Below are 23,735 nucleotides of genomic sequence, written 5' to 3' on the forward strand. Positions count from 1 at the left end.
TTACAATACAAAACCTACAGAGCACACACCCACATTCTTACACGTCAATGGCAGCCCGTCAGAGCCCACCTCCCGCTGCTGAGAAAGCCTATCCCCTCAGTCCATCAGCGCCCCCCTCAGCGCACCACGGCTCCACGTGGAAGAACAGTGCTCTGTGTTCTGAGTTCAGCTGTCACCCTGATTATGTGGCTTTCAGCACGGAGGCTAATCAATAAAACAGGCTGTTGTGAGGAAAGGAGCTAGGGCCCCCCGGAGGGGGAATGAACACATTACAGCTGCCACCAGACCTCACGTGTCCTGTGCTCAGGGGAAGAAAAGTCAGGCTCGTGCCACCTCGAGGCAGGTGCACGCGTGCATGACTCCAACCACGTGTCAGGAGCCCCGCACCCGCTCACCATCCACCGTGACAGCTGCCTCATCAGCAGAGAGGAGTCTTAAGAAATGTATCAGCTTACTTACATCTCTAAAACATGGCAAAAATAAATGTTCACAAAGGACTGGTCTGGTTTTAGTCAAGAATGACAGCATCCTTCACGCAGTTTCCCACAGTCACGTGACTCTAAAATGCAGACTATCTGTGCAGTCCAGTGGCTAGAGAAGCAGAGCCCCCACTAAACTGCGAGTTCTTCAAATACTTTTAAAACACAAAAGGCACTGCTGGAAGAAAAGAGCGCCTGGTACCGTCGACAAGAAACACAGATGTTTCAGGAGCACGAACTTCACCTTTCGCAGTCGGTGACTTATCTCGACGACAGAGGCGGCCAACAGAGTGGAGAGCACGCCACGGTGAACGGGCGTGTCCGCGTGCCAAGACTGCACCGTTGTTAGGAACTCATGCAGAGGGGTCTGAACAGAGTACAGGAGCTGCAGGAGAGACACCAGCAACGTGGCGGTGAGACACACGCCCTGTACCGGGGGCGACCCACCGTCCTCCCCCAGCACAGGAGTCGCTCCTCCGTCTGCCCTTCACTGCCGCCCACCTCTCCTTCCTGCTGCCGACTCACGTCGCTAGCGCCATGGCCAGAAGACGGCGGATGGGTACTCACAACTACCTGCCTGCCATTGTTTCCCACAAAGCAGAGAAAAAATCTCCAAGAACAAAAGTTACCGATAATATCACTGAAGAAAGGACAGAGAGAAAAGGTGAGGAAACATCACTGATGTCGAGGAGACCGGGCTGCGTGCTCTGGTGACGCTGCTCAGCCAGTTGTAACAGACTTGGGGAGAGCACGAGGGTCTGGGCACAATCTTACTATGTAGACAGGCCACAGACACACAAACAAACTCGTCAAAAACAGACATTTCAAATTAACGCGGATCTGGACTAGGCACGGGAAAACCCATCCACTAACCCCAATTACCTCCACAGCTAAGAACAGAATAAAACGTTAACTTCTCAGCATTTCATAACCCTCCTCCCAGGGAAGCACTGTGAAGTCTTCATTAAAAGAAGGGCTCACTGCTGCTTATAACCACTCCTCAGAGAAGCCACGGCCCTCTGCAATGCCCGCGGGGCTCCAGGAGCAAAGCAGACCTGGCGCCCGGTCCCTCGGCCCCAGCCCGCAGAGGGAGCCATGGGTCCGGCCAGCCCTGTGCCTCCTGTCCAACCGAGGAGCTCGGCGTGCGAGGCAGGGTGAGCTCAGGTGGAAACTAGCACTTCCTCGGGCAAAGCCTTGTCATCTACACATAATCAAAACCAGTATTCTCAAAAACGGATCATGTCTGAAAAATTCTGTGAAATAACTGAGGACTCAGGAGGCTACTGCAATTAGTTCTCTACCTCCTGTCCAGCTGGTGGGGGAGCTCCCCCTGCCTGTCTGTGACCTCAACGGGGAACACCTGGCCCAAGGCCAACAGTCACGCCTGGCTCCTGGTCCAGCCTCGCGTCCCGCCCAGCTGCAGATAGGAGTGTGTCAGAGGCCCAAGCGCGTCGTCCTGTGCGGGGGGCAAGCGCACCTGAAGGCTGGCACCCGGCGGCGCTTGCCTATGCCACGCTGCACCTAACGCACGCCCATGGGCACAGCTAGTGCTAGGGGCCTGCCCGTGAGCAGACACGCCACAGGCACCCGCCCCTCGGCTGACCACGTCCGTCGTCTGATGCCTAACGACCGTCCTGGGAGGACGTGAGTACCCGCAAGCCTTCTTCCCGCTGCTTCCTGAAGCTCCAGGCCATACATTCCAACATTTTCTGAAAGACCTTCTGGACCATATCAAATAGTGTTGCAACGTCTTCATCTGAATCTGTTTTCTGCTTCAAGGAACCTCCCGTTACCTCTTTCAGAATGCCAAGCAGTAGCGACACATAAAAGAATCCCTTCACTGGAAAGAAAATAGAAAAATCAGTCATCTAATCGCATCATTTGGTTGAAATTATTGCCCATTTTCACTTCACACATCTGTATTATGCTAACCTAAGAGGCTGTTATTGGTAGGCCAATACCAGGTTGGTCAGATTAATCTAAATTTTAACACACACAAAACCTGTCCCTTTAGCTATAAAAGCAACACCTTTGGGAACAGCTCTGACTCGCACACTGAGAGCCGTACTCACGGCCCACATGGACATGCGGTGCCTCAGACTCCAGTGGAGAGAAGGTGTCTTACTTCTTATGCAATGGTGACATCAAATCAGCACCAGCTCTTCAGCACAAGTCTCGGACGATGGCCCCGGGGATTTCAAAATGTGCTTCCACAGCCTCACAGCCACCTCCCTCCATTTCTCCCCCTCTGCGGTGCTCTGGCTGCCTTTCTCTTCTGATCCCCCTCACTGGGCTGGGTGAATTAGGAAAACGTTTTCCATGTGTGCACCCGACCCACAACAACTCCTAGAGATCTGCGATGGAACCCCATTTTAGATATTGTGAGTCCTCCTTGAGACAGGTGGGAAGCTAACCGCAAACCCAAGTTTACGCGCTAAAGTAAATAAAATAAACAGTTGTGTTCCAGTGGAGTTTACCCTTCAAGAAGTCCCTGGCACCACCAGAATCAACAGTTTCTAGAATCTTTGCAAACATAGTAGAAACTTTCAAGAAACTAATCTCCTTTACTATTTAAAAGGAGGCAAGGGGACACACACTCCCCACCCAGGCGGCCAGCTCAGCACAGCGGGCAGGAGGGGATGCTGATCCCTTGAAAGGAAGGGCCAACAGCTCAGAAATGGCCAACGCGGAGACTACGGAACCCTGGAAAAAGGAGGGTCTGTCCTTATTGTCCCTGCAGCCGTGGGGCACGGGGGGACAACACACTACACTAGCACCTTCCATTACTGACAAAAATCCAAGGAGTTAAATTTTTAATTCAAGTTGATTTCATGACGTTCAAGCAGTATGTGCCCTAGATCCCAATACATGCAGACAGAGGTTTAGTAACATGTGACACATTCCTGGTGGCACGTCCAAACCCACAACTGTGGAAAACAGCAGAGCGCCTGCCTCCCTGCAGCGAGCTGGCTCACAGGCCACCGCTCGGCGGGCTGCGAGCAGACCTCATGAGCCTGGCCCTGCACACGGGCTCCAGGTCCCCAGCAGGCTGAGTCAGGGCCCCCCAGCCCTCCTGCTCAGCCAGGCATGGGCTGCTCTCCCAGCCCCACACAGGGGCCCTGGCTGCCATCAACCTGCCCTGACCTTTCCACTTCAGACCAAGCCCTGCATTTGCTGTCACTCTTCTTAGGGAGGTCACCTTCCTTTCCACTTGTGCTATTTTTGTGAGGACTGTCCTTGGTGCTGTCACACAGCCCATCCAGCAGTCAGCCCAAGTCGCTGTCCCCACAGCCATCACTGTTGGACCCTCACTTCCAAGGACATCTCTTCTGGGATACACACTGCAGCCTGGAGGCCATGCTTCATTATTGATAACATACAGGCGACTGGATTTTTAATTAAAATGTGTCATTAGTCCAGTGACAGCGGACTCTGGGCCTCAACTGCTCCACTGCTCAGCACAGTCCCATCCATAACAGGACCACAGCCATGGCCACAGGGGTTCCCTTCTGGGAAACCCTGATAAATACAAACCTTGGCACAGATACAAACACCTTTTCAGTTTGGTCAGAAGCCATGTCAGTAGCTTGGGGGCAGCGACTGTCAGCCTTCTTCATCTCATAGCATGTAAACTAATTATAAAATTCTGCGGCACACCAAAAATATATTTTGTGCTGATTTGAACCCCCCCCAAAAAAAGTTTGATTCATTCACACTGGACGGCTAGTGCTGTGCTGTCTGCTGTCATTCTTTTACTTGACAATCTAAGGGAAGAGAGATTAGTGCCCCTGGCTCAATAGTCACGTGTTCCATGTTTTAAAAATTCTTCCGGTGCACCAGGTGAACATTGCTGACTTGGGGCCTTGTTTGGGGGAACTGATACCTTAATGCAACAAAATCTGTCACTTGAAAGCGAGTCAGGGCCAGCAGAGTGAGGAGGGAGAGGGTCTGGTTCTGACTGTTGACTATCCTCACCAGTTCTCTAAGGAAGGACGCATACCTGTGTGCATGATTCCAAGGCTCCAGTGTAAAAGCTGTATCTGAAACTTGCAATCACCGAGGCCGACCATCACAACATCTTTGCCCACAGTCAGGTAGGTCTGCGAGAGAGACCAATGTGCAGGCATGTCGCACCAGCAAAGGCTGATGGATCACCCATTAGTTCATACAGTAGATATTTACAAAGATGTTTTATAAAGGAATTTCCATAAAGATACATTAATTCTCATTTTCTTTTCATATGAAATTTAATTACATTTTATGTAATTCCATAAACACTACTGAAACCTATCAGATGCAATGCATAAAATTACATTAAAATGATGCAGAGTTTATGCTTTGGGAAGAATAAACTCCAGTCAAATGCCACTGAAAGTACTAAGAAGGGCAACACTACTGTCTGAAGTTAGAAAATAAAGTCTAGAAGCACCTGACACACCCCATAAAGAGAACAGTCTCTGTGTTAAGAACTGTAACCTAGATCCCTGGCCAGCGCGGCACAGTTGGTTGGAGCGATGTCCTGTAAACGGAAAGGTCACAGGTTTGATCCCTGGTCAGGGCGTGTGCTAGAGGCAGCTGATCGATGTTTCTCACATCAATGCTTCTCTCCCTCTTTCTAAAATCATCAAGCATGTCTTCAGGTGATTTAAAAAAACAAAACAAAAATTTTTCTAACCTGGATAATCTGCTGATAAACAACCCTATGACGCTTCAGATATTCTTCCTCTTGATCTTGAATAAAAGACAAAACTTTGCTTTCCAACCAAAACCCAGTGTCTTCCAAGACGGACAGGTAAACTTTTCCTTCTGAGCAGAACTGTCCAACAACAAACAAACAACAGAGAAGTAACTTAGCAAGGGCACTGCTTTGGCGCCGGGCAGGGGGTGGAGACAGACGCACCCTGTGCTGGAGGTGGATGCTCAGCCGACAGTGCAGGCTGAAGGCCTGCAGGGCTGCCGCTTCAGTGAAGTGCTCGGCTCTCCCATCAGGCGACTGCAGGATTGACTCCAGATCCACCTGGAAAAGAAAACATCTGCAGCCACACTACATGGAGAAGTAGCCACCACCCCGTGCGTGGCGAGGGCAGCGGGGAGCCCTGATGCCCTGCGGCACAAGGAGAGGGAGGCCGAGCTACAAGGGGTAACCCTGCAGCACAGCGGAGCTTTGAGAGACGCAGTCTCCCTCCATCTGCCCCTGCAGCCTCTCCCCACTAAGGGACAAGAGAATCGCCTTTCAGTTCTTGCTTCAGAGCCTGAGGAGCAAACATCCATCCTGGGCTCCCTGGCCAGCCTGCCTCCAGTGAGGGGCACGGAGAGCCCTGTCAGGACAGACCCACCAGCGCAGCAAAGGGAGAGCAAGGCAGGCCCTGGCCAGGCGGCTTAGCCGGCTGGAGCTGTTCCATCCCCCCAAAAGCCTGCGGCTGACCCCTGGTCAGGGCACGCGCCGGAGGCAAACAGCCAATGTTTCACTCTCACTTCGATGTTTCTCTCTCTCTCTCCCTTCCTCACCCTTTAAAAATCAATAAACATACCCTTAGGTGAGGATTTAAAAATGAGATAGAGAGGGGGGCAGCTCCCTGGGAATATTCCTCTCTTCCCACGGGCAGGGAGGGCGGAAACCTCCAGCCTGAGATCACTGACCGCGCACCTCCCAGAAGCAGTGCCGGGTCTGCTTGTGGTGATGTAGAGGGAGGGGACATCCCTCTAGCATGTCAAGGAGGTAATGCCACTTGTGCCAGAGGACACTCCCCCACTTTTCCTGGAAACCACAGGCAGCCCTCCTTCCTACACCTGTTAGTCACCAGAGTGTCATGTCCTCATCTGCAAACGGCGGGAGGAGACCAGGCAGCTCCCCGTGCCCTTCCCGCTGGGAACACCTTCAGGATGAGTAAGAAACACTCAGCCCTCACCCAACCCCCCACTGTTACACGGGGTCCCTCGCTCGCAAGGCGTCTGTTCTGCAGTTACCCGTGACGTTTCCAGGGCTTTCAGCAGTTGGTTCAGTTTCCTCCGGGGAGCAGAGAGCAGGCACTCTCGGTTCTTCGGGTGGGTCAGCAAATACTCTATGTAAACCAGCGCCAGCTGGGGCTTTGTGGGACGCGGATCGTGGGTCTGCACCTTCCGCTTAGACGCCGGGCTAGTCTGAGAGAAGGAAAGCAGTGCACTGACACACAGCCCCTCGCCAGCAGATGCAAAGCAGCGTGACGCGAGCTCACCTTTCTCTGGCGAGGCTCTTCTGGCAGCCAGTCACAGACAAGCTCCAAAATGTGTCCCACTTGTCCCCAGGAGCAGAGACAGTCTAACAGAATGCAGTAGCTCCTGTCTGCCCCTCCTTCCTCTTGGTTTCTTAACGTGGAAATGACACTGCAGCTGAAAATGTCAAATACACGCCGTCAGACCCAACATTTACTTCTGAACAACTTCCCACTTCCCTAAAAGGTAAGGCAGAGCAGCTCAGAACTACGGGCACCAAGTCTTCCCCCTCACAGGACCGTCCCGCTGCCGTCCCCACACGGGCCAAGCTCCCGCACAAACTGTCGGATGGGAAGTGGCCTCAGGAGCCTGAGCGCCAGTGCAGCCCAGAGCTCAGCGTGAAGCCGCCGCCCACACGCTCACAGGAACCCCGCCTTTCTCTTCCTCGTTATCTCTGCCAGACTCCAGAGCAAAGGTTCCTAACTGGGGGTACCAGTGTTTGTTTAGCATTTAAAACATTAATGTCACCATCAATATGAATAAAAATAAGTAATTTTCCCTGAGCTAATAATCAACACTCTAGAGCAACAATGTCGAACAAAAAATGGGAGCAACAAAACATTGGCCCCTGTATCATTTTAAATTTCATAGTAGCCACATTAACATGAAGGCAAAATTCATTTAGTCATGTCTTGTTTCGCGCCGCCACATGAGATGTCATAAATAAAACTGGTGAGACGGTTCGCACTCTCCTCTCACACGCGTCTCCCGCGTCCACGTGCATCCTACACACAACTCCTCAGCTCACGCAGCCACAGCCCGTGTCAGCCACTCCGGATGACGTGCCGGGGGCAGCAGCGTGGCTCTGGGGTCCCAGCGTACTGAGCTGGACAGGTACCCCGGCCGAAAGCCCAGAGAGCTCGGGTCCCACACGGTTCCCCTGGGACTCCAAAACCCGTGGGAAATGGCACCCTGCTCTCCCTGCACAGCAGGAGGGGTGTCTGCGTGCCGCTGAGCGCAGCCCCACACAGAGCACCTGAACGCTGGCACGGAGGAAGGCGGCATGAAGGACATCAGCATGAACAGTGGGGTCTTGCAGCGGTCATCCTAGAAGCAGAAAAGGAAAACAAAAGGGCGTTGGAACACTAGGACATTCCGAAATCCACCCCCACAACTTCCTGTCTTCAAAGTGGCTCAGTAGGAACCCAGGACACACTCAACGGGAAAAGTTACACCTCCTGGGAAGCCGCACACTGGGTAACTGTTCTCCAAGCCCACTACTGTGTGATGTACTGATTTGTGCAACGATTTGTGAAGCACCTGCTGTGTCGCAGGCCCCAATCTAGAGCTGGGGGCTCCTTCTGTAACCAGCATACACAAGACTTCTTGCTGTTAAGGCTCTGACTTCCATTGTAAAAACAATACTGATAAGAGGAAAAAAATTTACCTGCACCTACTTGCTACCCTGAACATAAAACTCAAGAGAATGAAACTAGTCAGAGGGAAATTTTAAGTAAAATAATCAAGTACTTTTAGAAAGAAAGGGATAGTTTGATGGAAAATGTGCAGGCGTTGGAACTGTCTCCCGACACCTAAGTCCAGTCAGACCCCACAAGCTAACAGCTGGCACAAGTCTCCCCGTGAAACGGAGAAGGTCTGGGGAAGAGCTGGGCATGCAGCCACATCAGACTCTCCGCCTGAATACCTGGTGCGGAATAAACTGTAGCTACACTGTTGCTGTTGGGATTACGACGGTAGAACACAGTAAAAAAACTACTCTTGGTTGTTGGAGAATGACGGATGTGGATTCTACATGAAAAGAAATCATTTTCCTTAAAATAGACTTGAAACAGAAACAGAAGCAACATCAAAATACAACCTGCAAAAATGTGCAGCACGTCTAAGAATGAAAACACATTCTCAGTGCCACCAACGCAGGCTGGCCCTGACTGCTGACCCTGCTCCAGACCGCCATCCACTCACGGGGCAGCCACACTGCCCTCTGAGCTGCTGCGGAAGGGGCGCTCTTGCCAGAATCATTTGGAATTAAGGGAATTAGTTCATTGCCACCCTCAGGCTCCCCAACACCCCAGCCATACAGCTCTGCGATCTCATCCAGTGTCCGAGAGGCGCCTGAGCCGACCTTCTGAGGTTGTTGAGATAATGCTGGCTTCTCAGCCCAATGGAAGTATTTGAGCTTTAAATGTATCAGTAACCGCGGCAGCCTCAGCTATGTATTTTCAGAGTCAGAATGAAGCTTAGAGATGTGTCAGGGACAGAAACACAGCTCACGGAAGAGCCAAGAGTCAATTCTCCACAAGAAGGTGCTTACTGGACTTCCGGCCAAGATGGAGGCGTAGACAGACTACATGGAAGTCTAGCAAACAAAGATATAAAGAGGAAATACTCATCCAGACAGGCAGGGGGGCGGAGCCGGGGCGGAGAGGACTTGGTGTGGTGGTGGCAGCAGCGGCAACAGCAGCAGGCCGGCGGAAAGCGCAGTCACACGTTTTTTTAAAAGTCAGGAGGGGCACCTGGGGAGCGTTCCCAGCCCCTCACCAGACCATGCAGCTCACGGTTCCAGCACCAAAGAAAATCAAGCCTCATTGCTTCTGACTGTGCAAACCAGTGGGGGGGTTGGGGTGGAGGCAGAAACTGCGGGTCTCAGCAGAGTACACTTGTTTAAAGGGCCCCCGCAGTCCTAGAATGTCCGCAGACCCACCCACTCTGGGAACAATGGCCAGGGCAGCAACTAGAGGGGCGGCAGTCCGGTGCGGAAGTGGGAGAAGTGCCTGGAAAAGGGGTGAGTGATGGGCAAGTGACACTGTTCCCTCTCAGACCCCTCCCCCACATACAGCGCCACAACGTGGTGAAACAGGTCGCCTGTTACTGACGAATCCCTAAGGCTCTGCCCCTTACAACATAACAGGAGCGACAGCTCTCCCTGGGACATGGAAGTAAACAAACACAGGAGACTTCCGGCCAAGATGGAGGCCTAGACTGACACGCTCCATCTCCCCCAACAACTGAGAAGGAATACATCTACCGTAAAACCAGAAATAACCAGAAGTTCCAGAAAATAAATGGAAGTCCAACGTATGAAGTTACAAAGAAGTGGTGCTCGTCCGGACAGGAAGGAGGGGGAAGCCAGGGCGGAGAGGTCAAGCTGAGCTGTCCGCAACAGCAGCAGTGAGGGAGGCAGGACAGCGGTGAGCACAGACACCCGTATTTAGGGGGAGGCGAGAAGCGCTGGGGGAGCACCCCTGGCTGCAGACCAGACCTGTCAGCTTGTGATTCCAAGGTGGGGGAAGGCAGACCTCCATTGCCTTGGACTGTGAGGCCTGGAGGGGGTGGGGACGGAGGAGGAGGCTCCCGGTCTCTCAGCGGAGAGTGAACAGCAAGAAACCACCTTGGACCCCCACCCCCGCAGAAAACGCCACAGCATGGTGGGATGGGTCGCTCGGCTGTGATGAGTGCACAGGGCTCTGCCCCCTATAGCATAGCAGGTGTGACAGCCCTGCCCAGGAAGCAAAGGTAAACACAAAACGGTCAGGATGACACAGATCATGATAGAGATCCGGTGACGCAGCTGACCAGACAGCAAATATCTAATCTAACAAAGCAGCAGATAGAAAATCTGTCTGAAGCACAGTTCAGAACTTTGCTTATAAAAATGCTTACAGACCTGACAGCAGATCTTAAACAAGACGGGGAAAGAATGAAGACTAGTCCTGCTGAAATGAACAAAAACACATACGAAACTAGTGGTGAGGGCGAGAAAACCAGGGATCAAACCAACAAATCAGAACATAAGGAAGGAACAGTCCACCAGTGCAGGAAGAGGAAACAAGAAGCAAGGAAAATGAGGAGAGGCTCAGACACCTCTGGGACAGCTATAAGCGGGCCAACATCCGAATCATAGGGCTGCCAGAAGGTGAAGAAGAACTAGAAATTGAAAAATTATGTGAAAAGATAATGAAGCAGAACTTCCCTAACTTGGGGAAGGAAATAGACTTACAGGTCCAGGAAGCACAAACAGTTCCAAATAAACTAGACCCAGGGAGAACCACACCAAGACACATTATCATCGAAATGTCAAAAATTAAGGTTAAAGAGAGAATCTTAAAAGCAGCGAGAAGAAGAAAATTACATACAAAGGGGTCCCAATTAAACTGTCAGCTGATTTCTCAAAAGAGACTCTGCAGGCAAGAAGGGACTGGCAAGAAATATTCAAAGTGATGAAAAGCAAAAACCTACAACCACGATTACTCTATCCAGAGAAGCTGTCATTCAGAATAGAAGGGCAGAGAAAGTGCTTCCAGGACAAAGTAAAACTGAAGGGGTTCATCAGATCCAAACCACAGTCATATGAGATGTTAAAGGGACTTGTTTAGGAGAAAGAGGATCAAAACTATGAACATTAAAATGAAAACTATCACAACCAACAACAGAAGCTGGGAATCGAAACAAAGGCAGACTAAATAGGCAACGAGAGTGGGAAAAGAATTACAGGTACGGGGAACATACTGGGGGGAGGGGGAAAGGGAGGGAGATGGTGCAGGAATTAAGAAGCATAGGAGGAGGGAGTGGAGTAGACAGGAAGATGCTGAGAACTATATGCACAACCAATGGGCATGGACTAAGCGGGGGGACAACTTGAGGGAGGGGTGTCACTGGGTGGAGGGGAACAAAGGGAAAAGAAATTGGGACAACTGTAATAGCATAAACAATAAAGCATATAAAAAATAAAAATAAAAAAAGAAGGTGCTTACTAAGACCTATAGTCTTTCCTCATTTAGACTAAGCTCTTTATAACTGGGAATAATTGGCATCTTTAAGTACTTGTTTTTGAAAAATGAACTTCCTTTAGGAAAAAAAAAAAGGAAAGGAACGAGAAGGCTTCCTCCATCCCAACAGAAGCTGCTACACCCATGGTTCTCTCTGACCCGAGAGCAGACGCCACTCGAGCACTCCAGAAACCCGTTTGCTTATAGGGTGCCCGCAGAGTAGCTCCGTGTTCACATGCTCCTCTTTCTCAGCTCCCAGCAGAGCAGACTGGATTCTCAAATAGTGTCCGAAACAGAAAAATCAGGGGCTCACCCTTGATGTTCCCCAGGGTGCTGGGGACATGAGGCTGAAAGGCTGTGGCCTCTGCCCTTGAAGAGATGAGAGGCCACCCTCCCTGCCAGGTAAGAGCTGGCCCGGCCCCTCCTCCCACAGACGAGCAGATGTGCTGGGCACTTCTGCTGACTGCACTCCAGTGTCAGACCAACACCCCTGCTTCCAGACATGCAGTCTTACCTGGAACACCTTCAGGTACTCGGGAAGCACAGAGGCAAACTTGTCGATGGTGTAGCGTCTGGCCTCTTTGTTCTTCTCCATGCTGCTGTGAATGCTCTTCCAGAGAATCACAATGATCTCCAACAAGCCTGCCATGGACGCGGCGTCGCTAACCGACAGGGTTTTGTCCAGCACCTGAGGTACAAACACTGTTACTGTGACAGGGCCAAATCATAACAGCTACGAAGATAACGGCACTTTACTTGAAAGTACGTCTCAGAACTCCAGACCTAAAGCAGAAATGTAAAAAATATCAAGTCTATTTTCACGTCAGGAGTTTATTCTGTATTTAACAATCTCTAAGTGGTTAATCCATTTTTAAAAGCCCACCCAAGAAAGAATACATTCTGAACTAACCCTATATGCTTTATTTTTTAAAAGATTTTACTTATTTACTTCTAGAGAGAAAGGAAGGGAGGGAGAGAAGCAGCGATGTGAGAGGGGAACATCCATCAGTGGGCTCTCATTCACACCCCAACCGGGGACCGGACCCACGGCCCAGGCCTGTGCCCTGACTGGGAATCGAACCAGCGACCTTCCGTGTTGCCAGACGATGCCCTCCCCACTGACCCACACTGATCAGGGAGACCCTATATGCTTTCAAAAAACAATTTATATGAATTAAAAACCCTCTAACAATCAAAGTGCTTACATTATTACCATCCTCTAGGGACACAGCACCCTGGTTAGTAAAAAGCATGCTTTTTCCTGTACTGAATCTTCTGATTGTTAAAGGGTATCACTTCCCACCACAGATCTCTGGGTGAGCAGACAGGGGTGGTGGTGGGGGGTGGTGGTAATAAACTTTGATTTACTCAGTGTGATCGCTACTGAAACTTGGGGACAAGCCGCCATTCCACAGACCAGCAGGGGCAATGCCAGAACCTGCTGTGATAACTGGTAACGACCAACCCCACTCCTCATGGATTTCCTTGGATTGCTTTTAAAATAACATACCTACTCTCGTCCCAACTGTTGCCGGCAGTGAGCAGTAACTGTGGCTTTCTATCATCTGAACCTTGGCCTAATCCACAAAGGCGCTCTGACAAACCCCCCTTCCGCCATCCCTGCCGGCTGCGCACGTATGTGCCCCCACCAGCCCGGCACAGACAGAGCCCTGTGGTGGCTGCTGCAGGCAGCCTGAACCTGCAAGAGGCCGACCCCATGTCCTGAAGGGGGGTCAGCTAGAGACACAAAGGATGACTCACTTCAGGGGTGGGTGTTTATGTGTCACCTACTCAAATGTATGGAAAACAAACTTGATTAACAAGGGTACACAGAAAATACAAAGTAGTTTTTGTCTAGTTACATTTTTCAATGGGTACTTAATACTATGAATGAGGTGTGGAGAGTCACATACAAAGGCAATGAAACTACCAGTCTTACTGTAAGAATACAAATAACATATTAACAGAATTTCTTTCTGTATTTAATTTTATTTCTCGATATTTAGCATAGCAGCCTTATCACAAAAGTCTCAGAGAAAGCCATTAATTACTTCTTACAAAAATACGCCAAGTTGCTAAGTGAGACCTCATTAAAGAGGAAGCCAACTTTGTAATTCAGCAGAAATATCTTTGGTTTTTCATAGATGGTAATGAAAAAAATGTAAAAGAACACTTCAGAAACTTTTGCTTTTAGCCTTATATTCTTAGAATGACAATATCTACATGAAAAACTAATTCTTTTCTAGCATAGCTTATAAAAAATTGCATGTTTCTAGACCTTGTTTTAAAAAATGACCTAAAACTTAATAAAACACAAGCTTTTTCATCAACGTCTAGGTTTTTAGCAATGAGGCTGAAGGATTCCTTCCGGATTTGAAAACATTAACAGTCTCACTGCCACCCCCTAAGTTACGTTCTCGCTCTTCTGCAAAACCACCTGTGCCGTCGCACGCGTCTGTGTGGCTGGCCCTGCCGCCGCCTCTGCTCCCCACACACGCTGCAGCCCTCCCGCCCTGCTGGCGCCTTCAGCTAAGGTTTCTGAAGCTGCATCAGCAGCAATGGGGCTGCTTTCCTGAAGAACCTGCCCACGCAGTCCACACACGGAGGGAAAAGCCCTGAAGAGGAATCCCCGTCCGGCCAGCACAGACGGCAGGGCCAGCTCCGCTCCGAATGCTCTCGGCCCAGGGTTCCCCAAACCCAGGCTTGAAAGGCCTGTGAGCTGACGCGCCTGTGCTCAGGGCCCACGGTTCAGCTGAAAGGCAGACCCACCCTTCCAATGCTCCCCTCTCTCTCTGCCCCACAGCCGTGGCCCTGACTGGTGGGGACGTGCCACATAAGCTGTGAGTCCAAGCGCACACGTGTGAGCAGCACTCTCCCCTGGACATGCGGCCGACAGCCTGAGACCAGTGACTAAGCAAAGCCACACGTCAGCCCTGAGGTGGTGGACACGGCGGGAGCGAGGCTGGACGGCCTGGTGCCAGGGCTCTCCCGGGGCGGCGCACAAGCCTCACGCGGCTCAGCCGGAGCGCAGACAGTCTTCAGTGCCTGCCTTCTCGAGGCCAGTTTCCTAACCGAGCTCAGCATCACCAAACTACCCCAAGGTTTTACTTTCAATGTATGTAAGCACGCAAGCCTGCGTACGAGCTTAAGACAGGGCTCACAGCAGCCAGTCTGTCTAAGCCTTAAACATTCTCTTCACGTGCTCTGACTGGTCACTTTGGACTCTGACAAAACAGCAGCCAAACAATCCCTTTGATAAATTACTTTTTAAAAGAGAATTCTAAATAGAACTCAGTCCCAGAAACTCTCCCCGAAGGTGTTTCTAGGGGAATCTTACAGCAGGGTTAAGAGCGCCATCACCCAACTAAAACATGGTCATGTCCAGTACCCAACCCAGGTACACCACCCCAGGTAAAATGAAAACATACAGAGAAGCGTAAGACAAAGGAAATTTGGGACAGGGTATTACCAATAATAAGTTTCCTCTGTATTAAATCCTACCCAAAACTCCACAATGAACTACAAAGAATATGCGATAATTCTTCCCAAAACATTATTTATGATCCTCTAAAATAATTAGTTAAAATCTCAATACTAAAGGAATAACTAGGAAAAAAGCATTCCTAACGTTGGGGATGGAGAGAATCCCCCCACCTCCCTTGAGTTCTTAAGGCTGGACTAACAATTAGTTGACCTAAAACCAGATTAACGGGAGGAAGACAAACTTAACGTGTGTGCGTAAATGAACACAAGGTCGGGCCTTGGGTGGTAAGCTGGGAGAGGGGTACCTGGTTTGTTCATAAAGGCTTTCAGACCTGGATTCCTTAGCTCTAGCCGCGTGGGGTCTTTGGGGCGGCCTGCCCTGGGCCCGACACGCACACCTCAGGCCGTGGACACAGGGGTGGCAAGGCCCCGTGCTCCCCGTGCCTGTCCTACTTACACTCACGTTCTCCTTCTCCCGCTCCTCGTCCTCTTCCTGGCACTCTCGGATCGCCTTCCGGATGCAGGCGTTTAAGCAATGGCGGATCACATGTATCAGCTTTGCTAAATGTTTAAGATAATCAATAGTTAACTTACACATTTCGTCAACAAAATTACCTTATTTTATAGTAAAATTATAATCCCAAAGAATTACGAGTGCTATTACAGGGAAACCGCTAGCGAGGCACCAACGCACGGAGCCTTGAAGCGGCCGCACCAGGCACACGTGCCGCGAGCCAGGCCCCACGGAGGGCGCGGCCCGGGAGGAGCCGCGCAGGAAGTACCTATGTTGGTGCAGGCGGTGTGCTCGTGCGCATGCTGGTAGAACCTCCGGGCGGCAGCGTGGTTCATCTGCAGCAGCGTAACGCAGCGCTCACACCACACCTCCTCCGGCTGGTTCACAGGCAGGAAAGAGTTAAAGATGAGGCTCACCAGGCGCCGGCACACAGGCCGGGAATCCAGTTCCAGACGAACCAAAATATGCTCCATGGGGCATATTTTCCAAAACTGCAGAAAGTTCGTGTGCAAGAGAACCCATCACTTGTTTTCGTAATCTTCAAAGTATTTTAAGCAAAATTTCCAGAGCATAATCAAAACTAAACTAACTTTTATATTCAAGAGAACCCATCTGGCAGTTACGAAATAGCATCGGGTGTGAAGCCCAGGGCAGGAGGAGTCAGGAACGCCACAGTGGCTGCGGGAGGGGCTGGACCTACCGGGGGGGGGGGGGGGGGGGGGGTCGCTTCGTAAGGTACGTAACTGCCTGACCACTACCCTGCACACCTGAACTCATATAATACTCTATTCAACTGTAATTAAAGAATTAAAAAATGTTTAATGGAACTGTATAATCTTGAAAGAAAATTTCAAATGACTATAGAATCTGTAACACTTCTTCAGAAAAATCTAGTCAATAAATCTGTATATTAAAAAGCACTGATGTGTAAGGGCCTGAGTATAAGGGTGCTGGGAGGATTAATTATAATTAATTAGCACCAGACCTGATGCACAGGAAGCTCAAATGAGAGCTGTGATCATCAGTCTAATCATTTTAAATTTCCTAACACACTGTAACTTTTGGCCCATTAATGTGAAAACTGAATTAAAAGATTTACAACAGCTTTGACATACAAAGCTTAAGTGGACACCCCATTCCCTGCCCGGGAGATGCAAGATGCACCCAGGGCTGCTGGACCAACCATCGGCCGTGAATCTGCGAAGGACCCCCCCTCCCGCTCAGCAACGCCTGGCGCAGGGACCACCCGGCCTCCTCCAGGCCCGCTCTCAGCTGCTGCCACATAACCACACAGATCAGTCGCCTCTGCTCTCTGCTCACAGCATCAGAGCTGCCACCCCCACAGGGAAGGGCCAAGTTTCTAAGCAGGAGATTCAAGACAAGACAAAGCTACCACAGAATAATAGAAAGAAAATAGGCCTGAACCCTAACTCCAGCACTTACCATCTGGAAATCCTACACCTGGAACAGCTTCTCACCTGCGTACAGGGATGCCATCACTGGCACGTCCCTTCTTCAAGGACCTGGCTCCAACAATCACCCCCACCTACCAGAACCTTCAGTAACACTCTGGACCCTTGCTGTTTCCCAGGCCCCACCTCCACTCCTGAGTCCTTGACTGTCTGCCCGGGTCAGTCCTCCCACCCAGGGCCTTGCGGAATGGTACTGGCTCCAGTCCCTGTGCTCAGCCTGGTGTGTCTCACAGTGGAAGTAAAGAGAAAGGGTAACTCTCGTGCCTCCAACAGTGGGTGCGAGAGACCGCGGCTGTGTGAACATGGCCACTCGTACCGTGAGCAGGACCACGAACTGGCCGTCATTCCAACCTGGTGGACAATCAGCCACTCATTGCTGTTAGCTGCCTCTCCACAGGCCCATCAACCTCTGACCTTGATTTCAAGAGCTAGTGTGTGTGTGTGTCCATCACAACCGTTGCAGAGAGCTCACCGCTACACCACTCTCCGCCCTGCCGCTGCAGAGCTAAGATCAAGCTGAAAGACGCACCTCGTTAAGACAAAACCCAAACTCCGGGTCACAGGCCTGCTGGCTGTCTTACCGTCTCTTCTGTTCTCTTGGGGAGACTCATTAATAAGGTGAAAACTACTGCTCTCTTTATTTCCTCACCAGCCATCACCTCCATAATCCTGTGCAAACAGATTTACAGTTCAAACAACACTAAGCCAAACACTTCCCTGTCAGGTTTAGAACTATAGTTTATTATTAATAGGGGGAACAAATTTAATCAAAATTGCAGCAGCTTTCTTTTTGAAACTGTCATGCTGATCCTAAACAGCACATGGAAATGCAGAGGACCGAGGCAGCCCAAGAGCTCTGGAGGAAGAGGCTGCGGTGCACAGGCCAGGGCCGGGAGCTGCCGCGTGCAGGCGTGAGGCCCGGCCCAGCAACTGACCACAGTGCCAAGTGGTCCGCAACGACAGCGCCAAGGCAGGAGGATCGGAATGAGAAGGGTATTCTTGCTACATAGGACACACAAAATACACTTTTTTTTAACATAAAACTATTCACAGTTCAAAATTCAAAAAGACGAGGCCTCCACAGAGCCCATCCCTAGACACCCGGCCCTGCACCCAGGCAACTACCACGGACTTCCTGGCGTCTGCCCGGGAGGTGCTGCGCACACCTGAGCAAATACATACTTCACGCTCCCCATTCACACAGGGGGCGTCTACACTTGCTTTCTCTTCCACCTGAGACGCATCTCCACAGGAGCTTGTTCCTTTCCTCAGTCAGAGCATTAGTTCATCGCCCGAACACACCACAGGCCCTGCTGCTGGCCCTGCACTGAGGGACACATGAGCCTGTGCCCAAATCCTGGGCCATGCCAACAAAGCCTTTCAGAAAGAAAGTGTCAGAGACCTGTTGTAACAGGCCTGGATACCCTACCTTCGCAGCCCGCACGGCTTTGACCTTCAGCAGCATCTCCACAAAGGCCACGCGCACCTTCTCCGAGTTGTCATGGAGGCTGTACTTGAGGGCTGGCAAAAGCTGCTCTAGTAACGGGTGGCTTAATTTGTTATCCAAAAGTATCGGCAGGCACTGCAAGAAAGGAGGAAGGTAACACTTCAAACTCAGAACATACACTAAAACAGTTCAGGCAAGACAACATCCAGTTCCATCTTGAGTAGAACTGCTGGTGAAATAAGTAAACACACCTGCAGAAAAACAGCGCTTTTCTAAAACGGTTTTATATAAAAACGTACTTCTAATGAGTCAGTACGGCTTCAACGACGGACAAGCTTCATCCACCGTTTGACTCGGACGAGATGAGAGCAGCTGTGGAACGACTGTCAAGAGTGGAAAGCAACAGAGAGAGCCACTGCGGTGGAGCGGCCCCACAGCCAGCTGTGCTCAAAGCCAGGGCCCAGAGGCCTTTATCCATGGCAACAGCCCGCACGTGTGTTCTCTGCATCTCCTGACTCCATCCTCCATGAAAACCAGAGGCGGCCCTTCTGCTGGACTCCCACCCACGGCTGCACCCACACCCCCCAGACAGACGGCCGAGTGACCCGCCCAAGCTCGGTCCAGGCACCAACTTGCTGGAAGACTGATATGCCTACCACTTCTCCTTCCAGTTCTTAAAAAAAGAGGATGTTTTTTATTTTAAAGATCATAAGTAAGTATTTACAAATGAGATGATACAATGGGATTCACTTCAAAGTAACTGTGGGAGATGACAGATGGGGCTGCAGATGGACTAAGAATGGACGTGTCCTGATAACCAGTGAGACTGGGTGAGGGGAGGAGGGAGAGTTGCAGGTTGTTATGCAAAGAACGTACAGTCTATTGAAAGTCAATTTTAATGTATAATAATTTTTTAAAATGTTAGTACATACAGCTCCTATTCTAAAATGCTGTGCCCACCCCCCACACACCCACTGAAGACTATTTTAAGTAGTAATTTTTGTAGAAAATACGTTTTTGAAAGATTTTATTTATTTTTATTTAGAGAGGGGAAGGGAGGGAGAAAGAGAGAGAAACAGCGATGTGAGAGAGAAGCATGGATTAGCTGCCCCTTGGCCTGTGTCCTGACCAAGAATCAAACCAGCAACCCTTCACTTTGCAGGACGATGCCCAACCGACTGAGCCACACTGACCAGGGCTGTAGAAAAGTTTTAATTTGGTTTATAAAACCTTACTTTGGGCACACAACAAAAATGTCAACTGTGCTATATCTCTGAGAATTATGGGTGATTTTTAAGTTTTTCTTTCTCTGTATTTTCTAACTATGCTATAATAAATAAATACTGCTTATGTAACTTACAATCTTACCTTGAAGACGGAACAGCGTACATCGGCTGAGCTTGTATCAAACGCCAGCTCCCCGGTTACTTTCTTGAGGAGATCAACAAGGATGGTCGGAGGCATCATTTCCCAGTATTTGTAAGTTATCTTACAAACACCAAGTATCCCTGCAGAACGGACCATTGGATAAGGATCTTCTAAAAGGCTCTATAAATAGGAAGGGGAAAAAGGGTTAAAAATCTTAAATCAGTTCCCTTTGTATCAATATTTGCTTTACACATGAGCGGTCTGGACATTCACCACTGATCACAAGCTCACGTTACAGAAACATGGGGCCCACACAGACTCATGGTCTCTGATCACAGAGCATTTCCTCAGTCTAGTACTGCAGGAGGCCGTCCAGGCCCACCGGTGCCCAATTCACCAGCCCCGCCCACAGGGCTTGGCGATGGCGGGGCCTCCAAGGCCGGCTCCACTCTTGGGGGCTGTGCAGAGGATGGTCGGTCCTGGTATGGACGCTGCCTACACAAACGCCCTTGAGTCCCCAAAGAGCTGGGCTGCTGAGCCCAGAATGACGTCATCCTACTTGTGACGACTTAATCCAGACAGTGGCTGTCCGGTTGCTAATAGAACAGAGACGAGACATTATGTCCCCCGACAGAAGTCCCCCTCAGCACCCAACAAACAAAGCCTCACAAACTCCTATCATCCGCTCTAACTACCAAGAAAGACCACGGGCAGAGGGACACAGCAGTGGCACAGCAGCGACAGGCTCCCAGGGCTGTGGGAAACAAAGGAGGACCTGGCTTCTTCAGCAACAGAAACAAGAAAGGGGGTGCGGGGGACAGAGCTGGAGAGGGACATCACACTACAATCTCAACCTCCTGCACATCTGAGATTTGTCCTAATCACTCAGAAAGCAAACAAAATGAAGTATTTTAGGAGTGCCACGGGTAACCTTCATCATGACGGCATGTTTTTCCATCTCTGTCTACAGTTTTCTTCTAGAAACTAGGAAAGATATTTCTCACCCGTGTTAGGAAGCCTACCAGGGTGAGGGGTGCAGAGACACGAGCAGGCGCAGCGCTCCCCAGCGAGAGGAGGAAGACCCTCAACTCCCCAAGTGAACCCCGCACCCTGACACCCCAACGTCGGGCCGGAAACTCCGTCCTCTGCAGAAACAGCCGCAGCAGGGGGTGCCGTGGGCCGGCTTCCGCCCAGGCTCAGTCCCCACATCCCACCCACACCTTTGCAGTCGGCAGCCTCGCCCTCCTCGGTCCACAGGTGAAGAGTCAGAAAAGCGACTTGCCCGAAGTGACACAGCTATTAAGTGAGAGTGGAGTCAAGCCCGGGGGCTGTGAACCTCTGTGTCCTACTAGCTCTGCTGGGGAGATAAGAATACACATCAAACATTTACGACGACAGGGAGTAGTAAACAATCAGACGTTCCAAAGGAGACGAGGAGGAAGAGAAAAGGACACTGTGGGCCACGTGCCACACGAGGCACCAGGGAGAGAATGAATTCCCCGAAGAACACCAACGGCTACAACACCTGCCGCCGGGGGGCAGGGCAGCTGCGGGGGACCAGGCCAGGCAGAGCTGACGCCGCCAGGCGCTCAGCTACACGAATACGTACATAGAGCTCTTCAAATTGTTTCTGAATTTCACTATCCATTTCGACAGCACTGAAGTTTGGATCCCTAACAGGAAATGCTTCAATGAACAACAGCGCAGCATTGGAGCGAACTTCAGAGTTTCTGGCCTGGAATAATGAAGGAGGTTGTTTCAGGACCCAGAGAGACACCATTCAAGGGCGTCAGTGCGAGGCCCTCGCGTCCACCCCCTGGCATCTCAGCACAGACTCACGTCTGAGGTAAAGGCAACGGCAACCCGTCAACAGGCTGCACTGTGAGACCTCCCTCGGCTTCAGCCAAACTCAGTTCAGTGTCAAGAGATATAAAAAGACTGTCTGCTCGTTCAGAGCCCACCTTGTGTCACTGACACTGGCCATCCCCCCCAGTCACAGCAGGGGCTGATGAGGGACCAGGACACCCAGCGCAGCTCTGCAGACCTCACCACCTGTGCTGGTTACTGAGCACGACCACCCCCCTTCCAACTGAGACTCCCAGTTTAATGGGCCTGAGAAATGCTTTTAATAAAAGAATAAAACATTCATCCCAAAGTGTCACAAGGCGCCCAGCCTCCAGGCCTATTGTCACTGGCTTGTGACACTGTGAGTTAGAGTGTCGGATCCCAAAGAGAACCAGCCCATCTGGCACGGGACTGCGGAGTGTGTGCACCTTCAGTCCTCTCCACAGGATGGGCTTGTACAGCCGGTAGAGCATCTCTTCCACCCCCTGCCGAACTCTCTTTTGTTGGTGAAAATAACTCAGCACCTAGCGCCAAGGAGAGAAGAAAACAAAGGTAATGTTGTTCGGGAAAGGAGCATCGAAGATCCTGTCTGGAAAACAGCGTGGGCTCTCTCCACCGAAAGGCTCTTCTGACAGCTCTTCCCTGAGGACAGCGCCGCAGAGACACCAACAGGGCTCCCACGGCTGAGGACGTGAAGGTCAGTGTCCTGCCAACGTCCCGACAGCCTCACGCTCGGCAGGGTGGGAAGGAAAGGCAGTCTGGCAGAGCGGCTTCCACAGCCAGCCCTGGTTCTAACGGAGCCGGCTACACCTCTGCTTGGGTCTAAGAGCAACAATGGGCCCCCACGCAAGGCGCATGCGGACCTCCAAAGCAGGGTCACCGCCCAGTGCTCCCCAAACCCCCTGAACCATCAGAAAGGGGCTGCTCTTCCCTCCGCCCTTCTCTCCCAGCCAGAACCTCCCTGCCGCTCCCCACAGACTCTTGTCCCCAACAGCCACCACGTCTGCCTCCCAGCCCCACGTCCCAGCTCCAGGGGCCAAGGCTGCATTAGTAAAAAGCGGCAAGTAAGAACTTAAACAGGCCATGAAACGACAGCCTGTACTTGAAGTGAGTTTGAATCAGCTCCACCCTGAGAGAACTACAGTCTGGGGTTTTGTTTTCTGGTTGTTATTTTATTTAGGAGCTTTTACTGATTGTGCTGCCCATAGTTTTTTGTGTGTATATATTATCATCAAGTTTTGGCATCAGGATACGCTAGCTTCATAGCAACATTATTTTATCCTCACCAGAGGACACTTTTTTCATGGCTTTTTAGAGCAGAAGGGAGACAGAGAAGCATCGAGTGGCGGCCTCCTACGCACACTTGGACTGGGGATCGACCTGCAAGTGCCCTGACGGGGAGTTGAAGCCGCAACCTTTCGATTCTGGAGCAACGCTCCAAAAACTGAGCCACCAAGGCCAGGGAATGTCTCTAAACAGCTTTATTGGGATAATTCGCATACCATAAAAGTCACTCTTTTAAAGTGTGCAATTCGATGGGTTTTAGGATATTCAGAGTTGTGCAGTCATTACTATTATCTAATTTTAGAAGATTTTCATCAATGATATGGGATTTTTTACGTTCAAATGACTTCTGAAGCATTTCCTGAAACTTCTTTCAATATATCAATAAAATAACTATCATATAAATATAATGTTTATTCAAAAAAGAATGTGAGGAAGAAACTAGGTGCGATAAGCAGCAAGATTAATTAAGAGTCTAGGGATACATTTCATTTGAAAGTACAATCTTACATTCTTCAATTCTGTGCATTTTTCCATAAATTTACCAAATAGTGATATCTACACTTACACTATCTTACTCAGGTACCATAGCAGAAAAACCAGGTATGAAAAGAAAGTCTTTAGTCATTTGGTACCAAGAGTGAAGCGCCCACGTCCCCGATCTGTGGCTGAACACGATGCCTCTCCTTACGACCAAACAGAACCTGAAGCACCAAACCACACACTGGGCCTGCAGCTCAAGGAAGCCACGCTGGGGTGGGGGTGGGGGTGGGGGTGGGGGGGTGGGAGGGGTTCTTATCTCTGGGCTCTTTATCTTTATTTAGATAACTCAAACTAAATCACCAATAACACAAAGAAATGTTT

General features: G+C 50.5%; 1 protein-coding gene across 1 annotated transcript in view; it reads right to left on the reverse strand.

Moving 5' to 3' along the window:
• NCAPG2 (non-SMC condensin II complex subunit G2) overlaps positions 1-23,735 on the reverse strand; it is a 42,290-nt gene that overhangs the window by 3,660 nt on the left and 14,895 nt on the right. The window contains exons 9-23 of the mRNA XM_090287743.1: positions 22,016-22,111; positions 21,352-21,477; positions 19,743-19,922; positions 18,357-18,509; positions 15,724-15,946; positions 15,399-15,502; positions 11,973-12,146; positions 7,708-7,778; positions 6,695-6,848; positions 6,447-6,620; positions 5,380-5,496; positions 5,155-5,295; positions 4,480-4,579; positions 2,132-2,319; positions 724-864 (exon numbers count right to left, since the gene is read on the reverse strand). Of these exons, the coding sequence (XP_090143869.1) occupies positions 724-864; positions 2,132-2,319; positions 4,480-4,579; positions 5,155-5,295; positions 5,380-5,496; positions 6,447-6,620; positions 6,695-6,848; positions 7,708-7,778; positions 11,973-12,146; positions 15,399-15,502; positions 15,724-15,946; positions 18,357-18,509; positions 19,743-19,922; positions 21,352-21,477; positions 22,016-22,111 (2,142 nt within the window). The remainder of the gene's footprint in view (positions 1-723; positions 865-2,131; positions 2,320-4,479; positions 4,580-5,154; positions 5,296-5,379; positions 5,497-6,446; positions 6,621-6,694; positions 6,849-7,707; positions 7,779-11,972; positions 12,147-15,398; positions 15,503-15,723; positions 15,947-18,356; positions 18,510-19,742; positions 19,923-21,351; positions 21,478-22,015; positions 22,112-23,735) is intronic.

Source organism: Furipterus horrens, unplaced genomic scaffold, assembly GCF_987537825.1.
Source record: "Furipterus horrens unplaced genomic scaffold, mFurHor1.1.pri manual_scaffold_9, whole genome shotgun sequence".
Lineage (NCBI taxonomy): Eukaryota > Metazoa > Chordata > Mammalia > Chiroptera > Furipteridae > Furipterus > Furipterus horrens.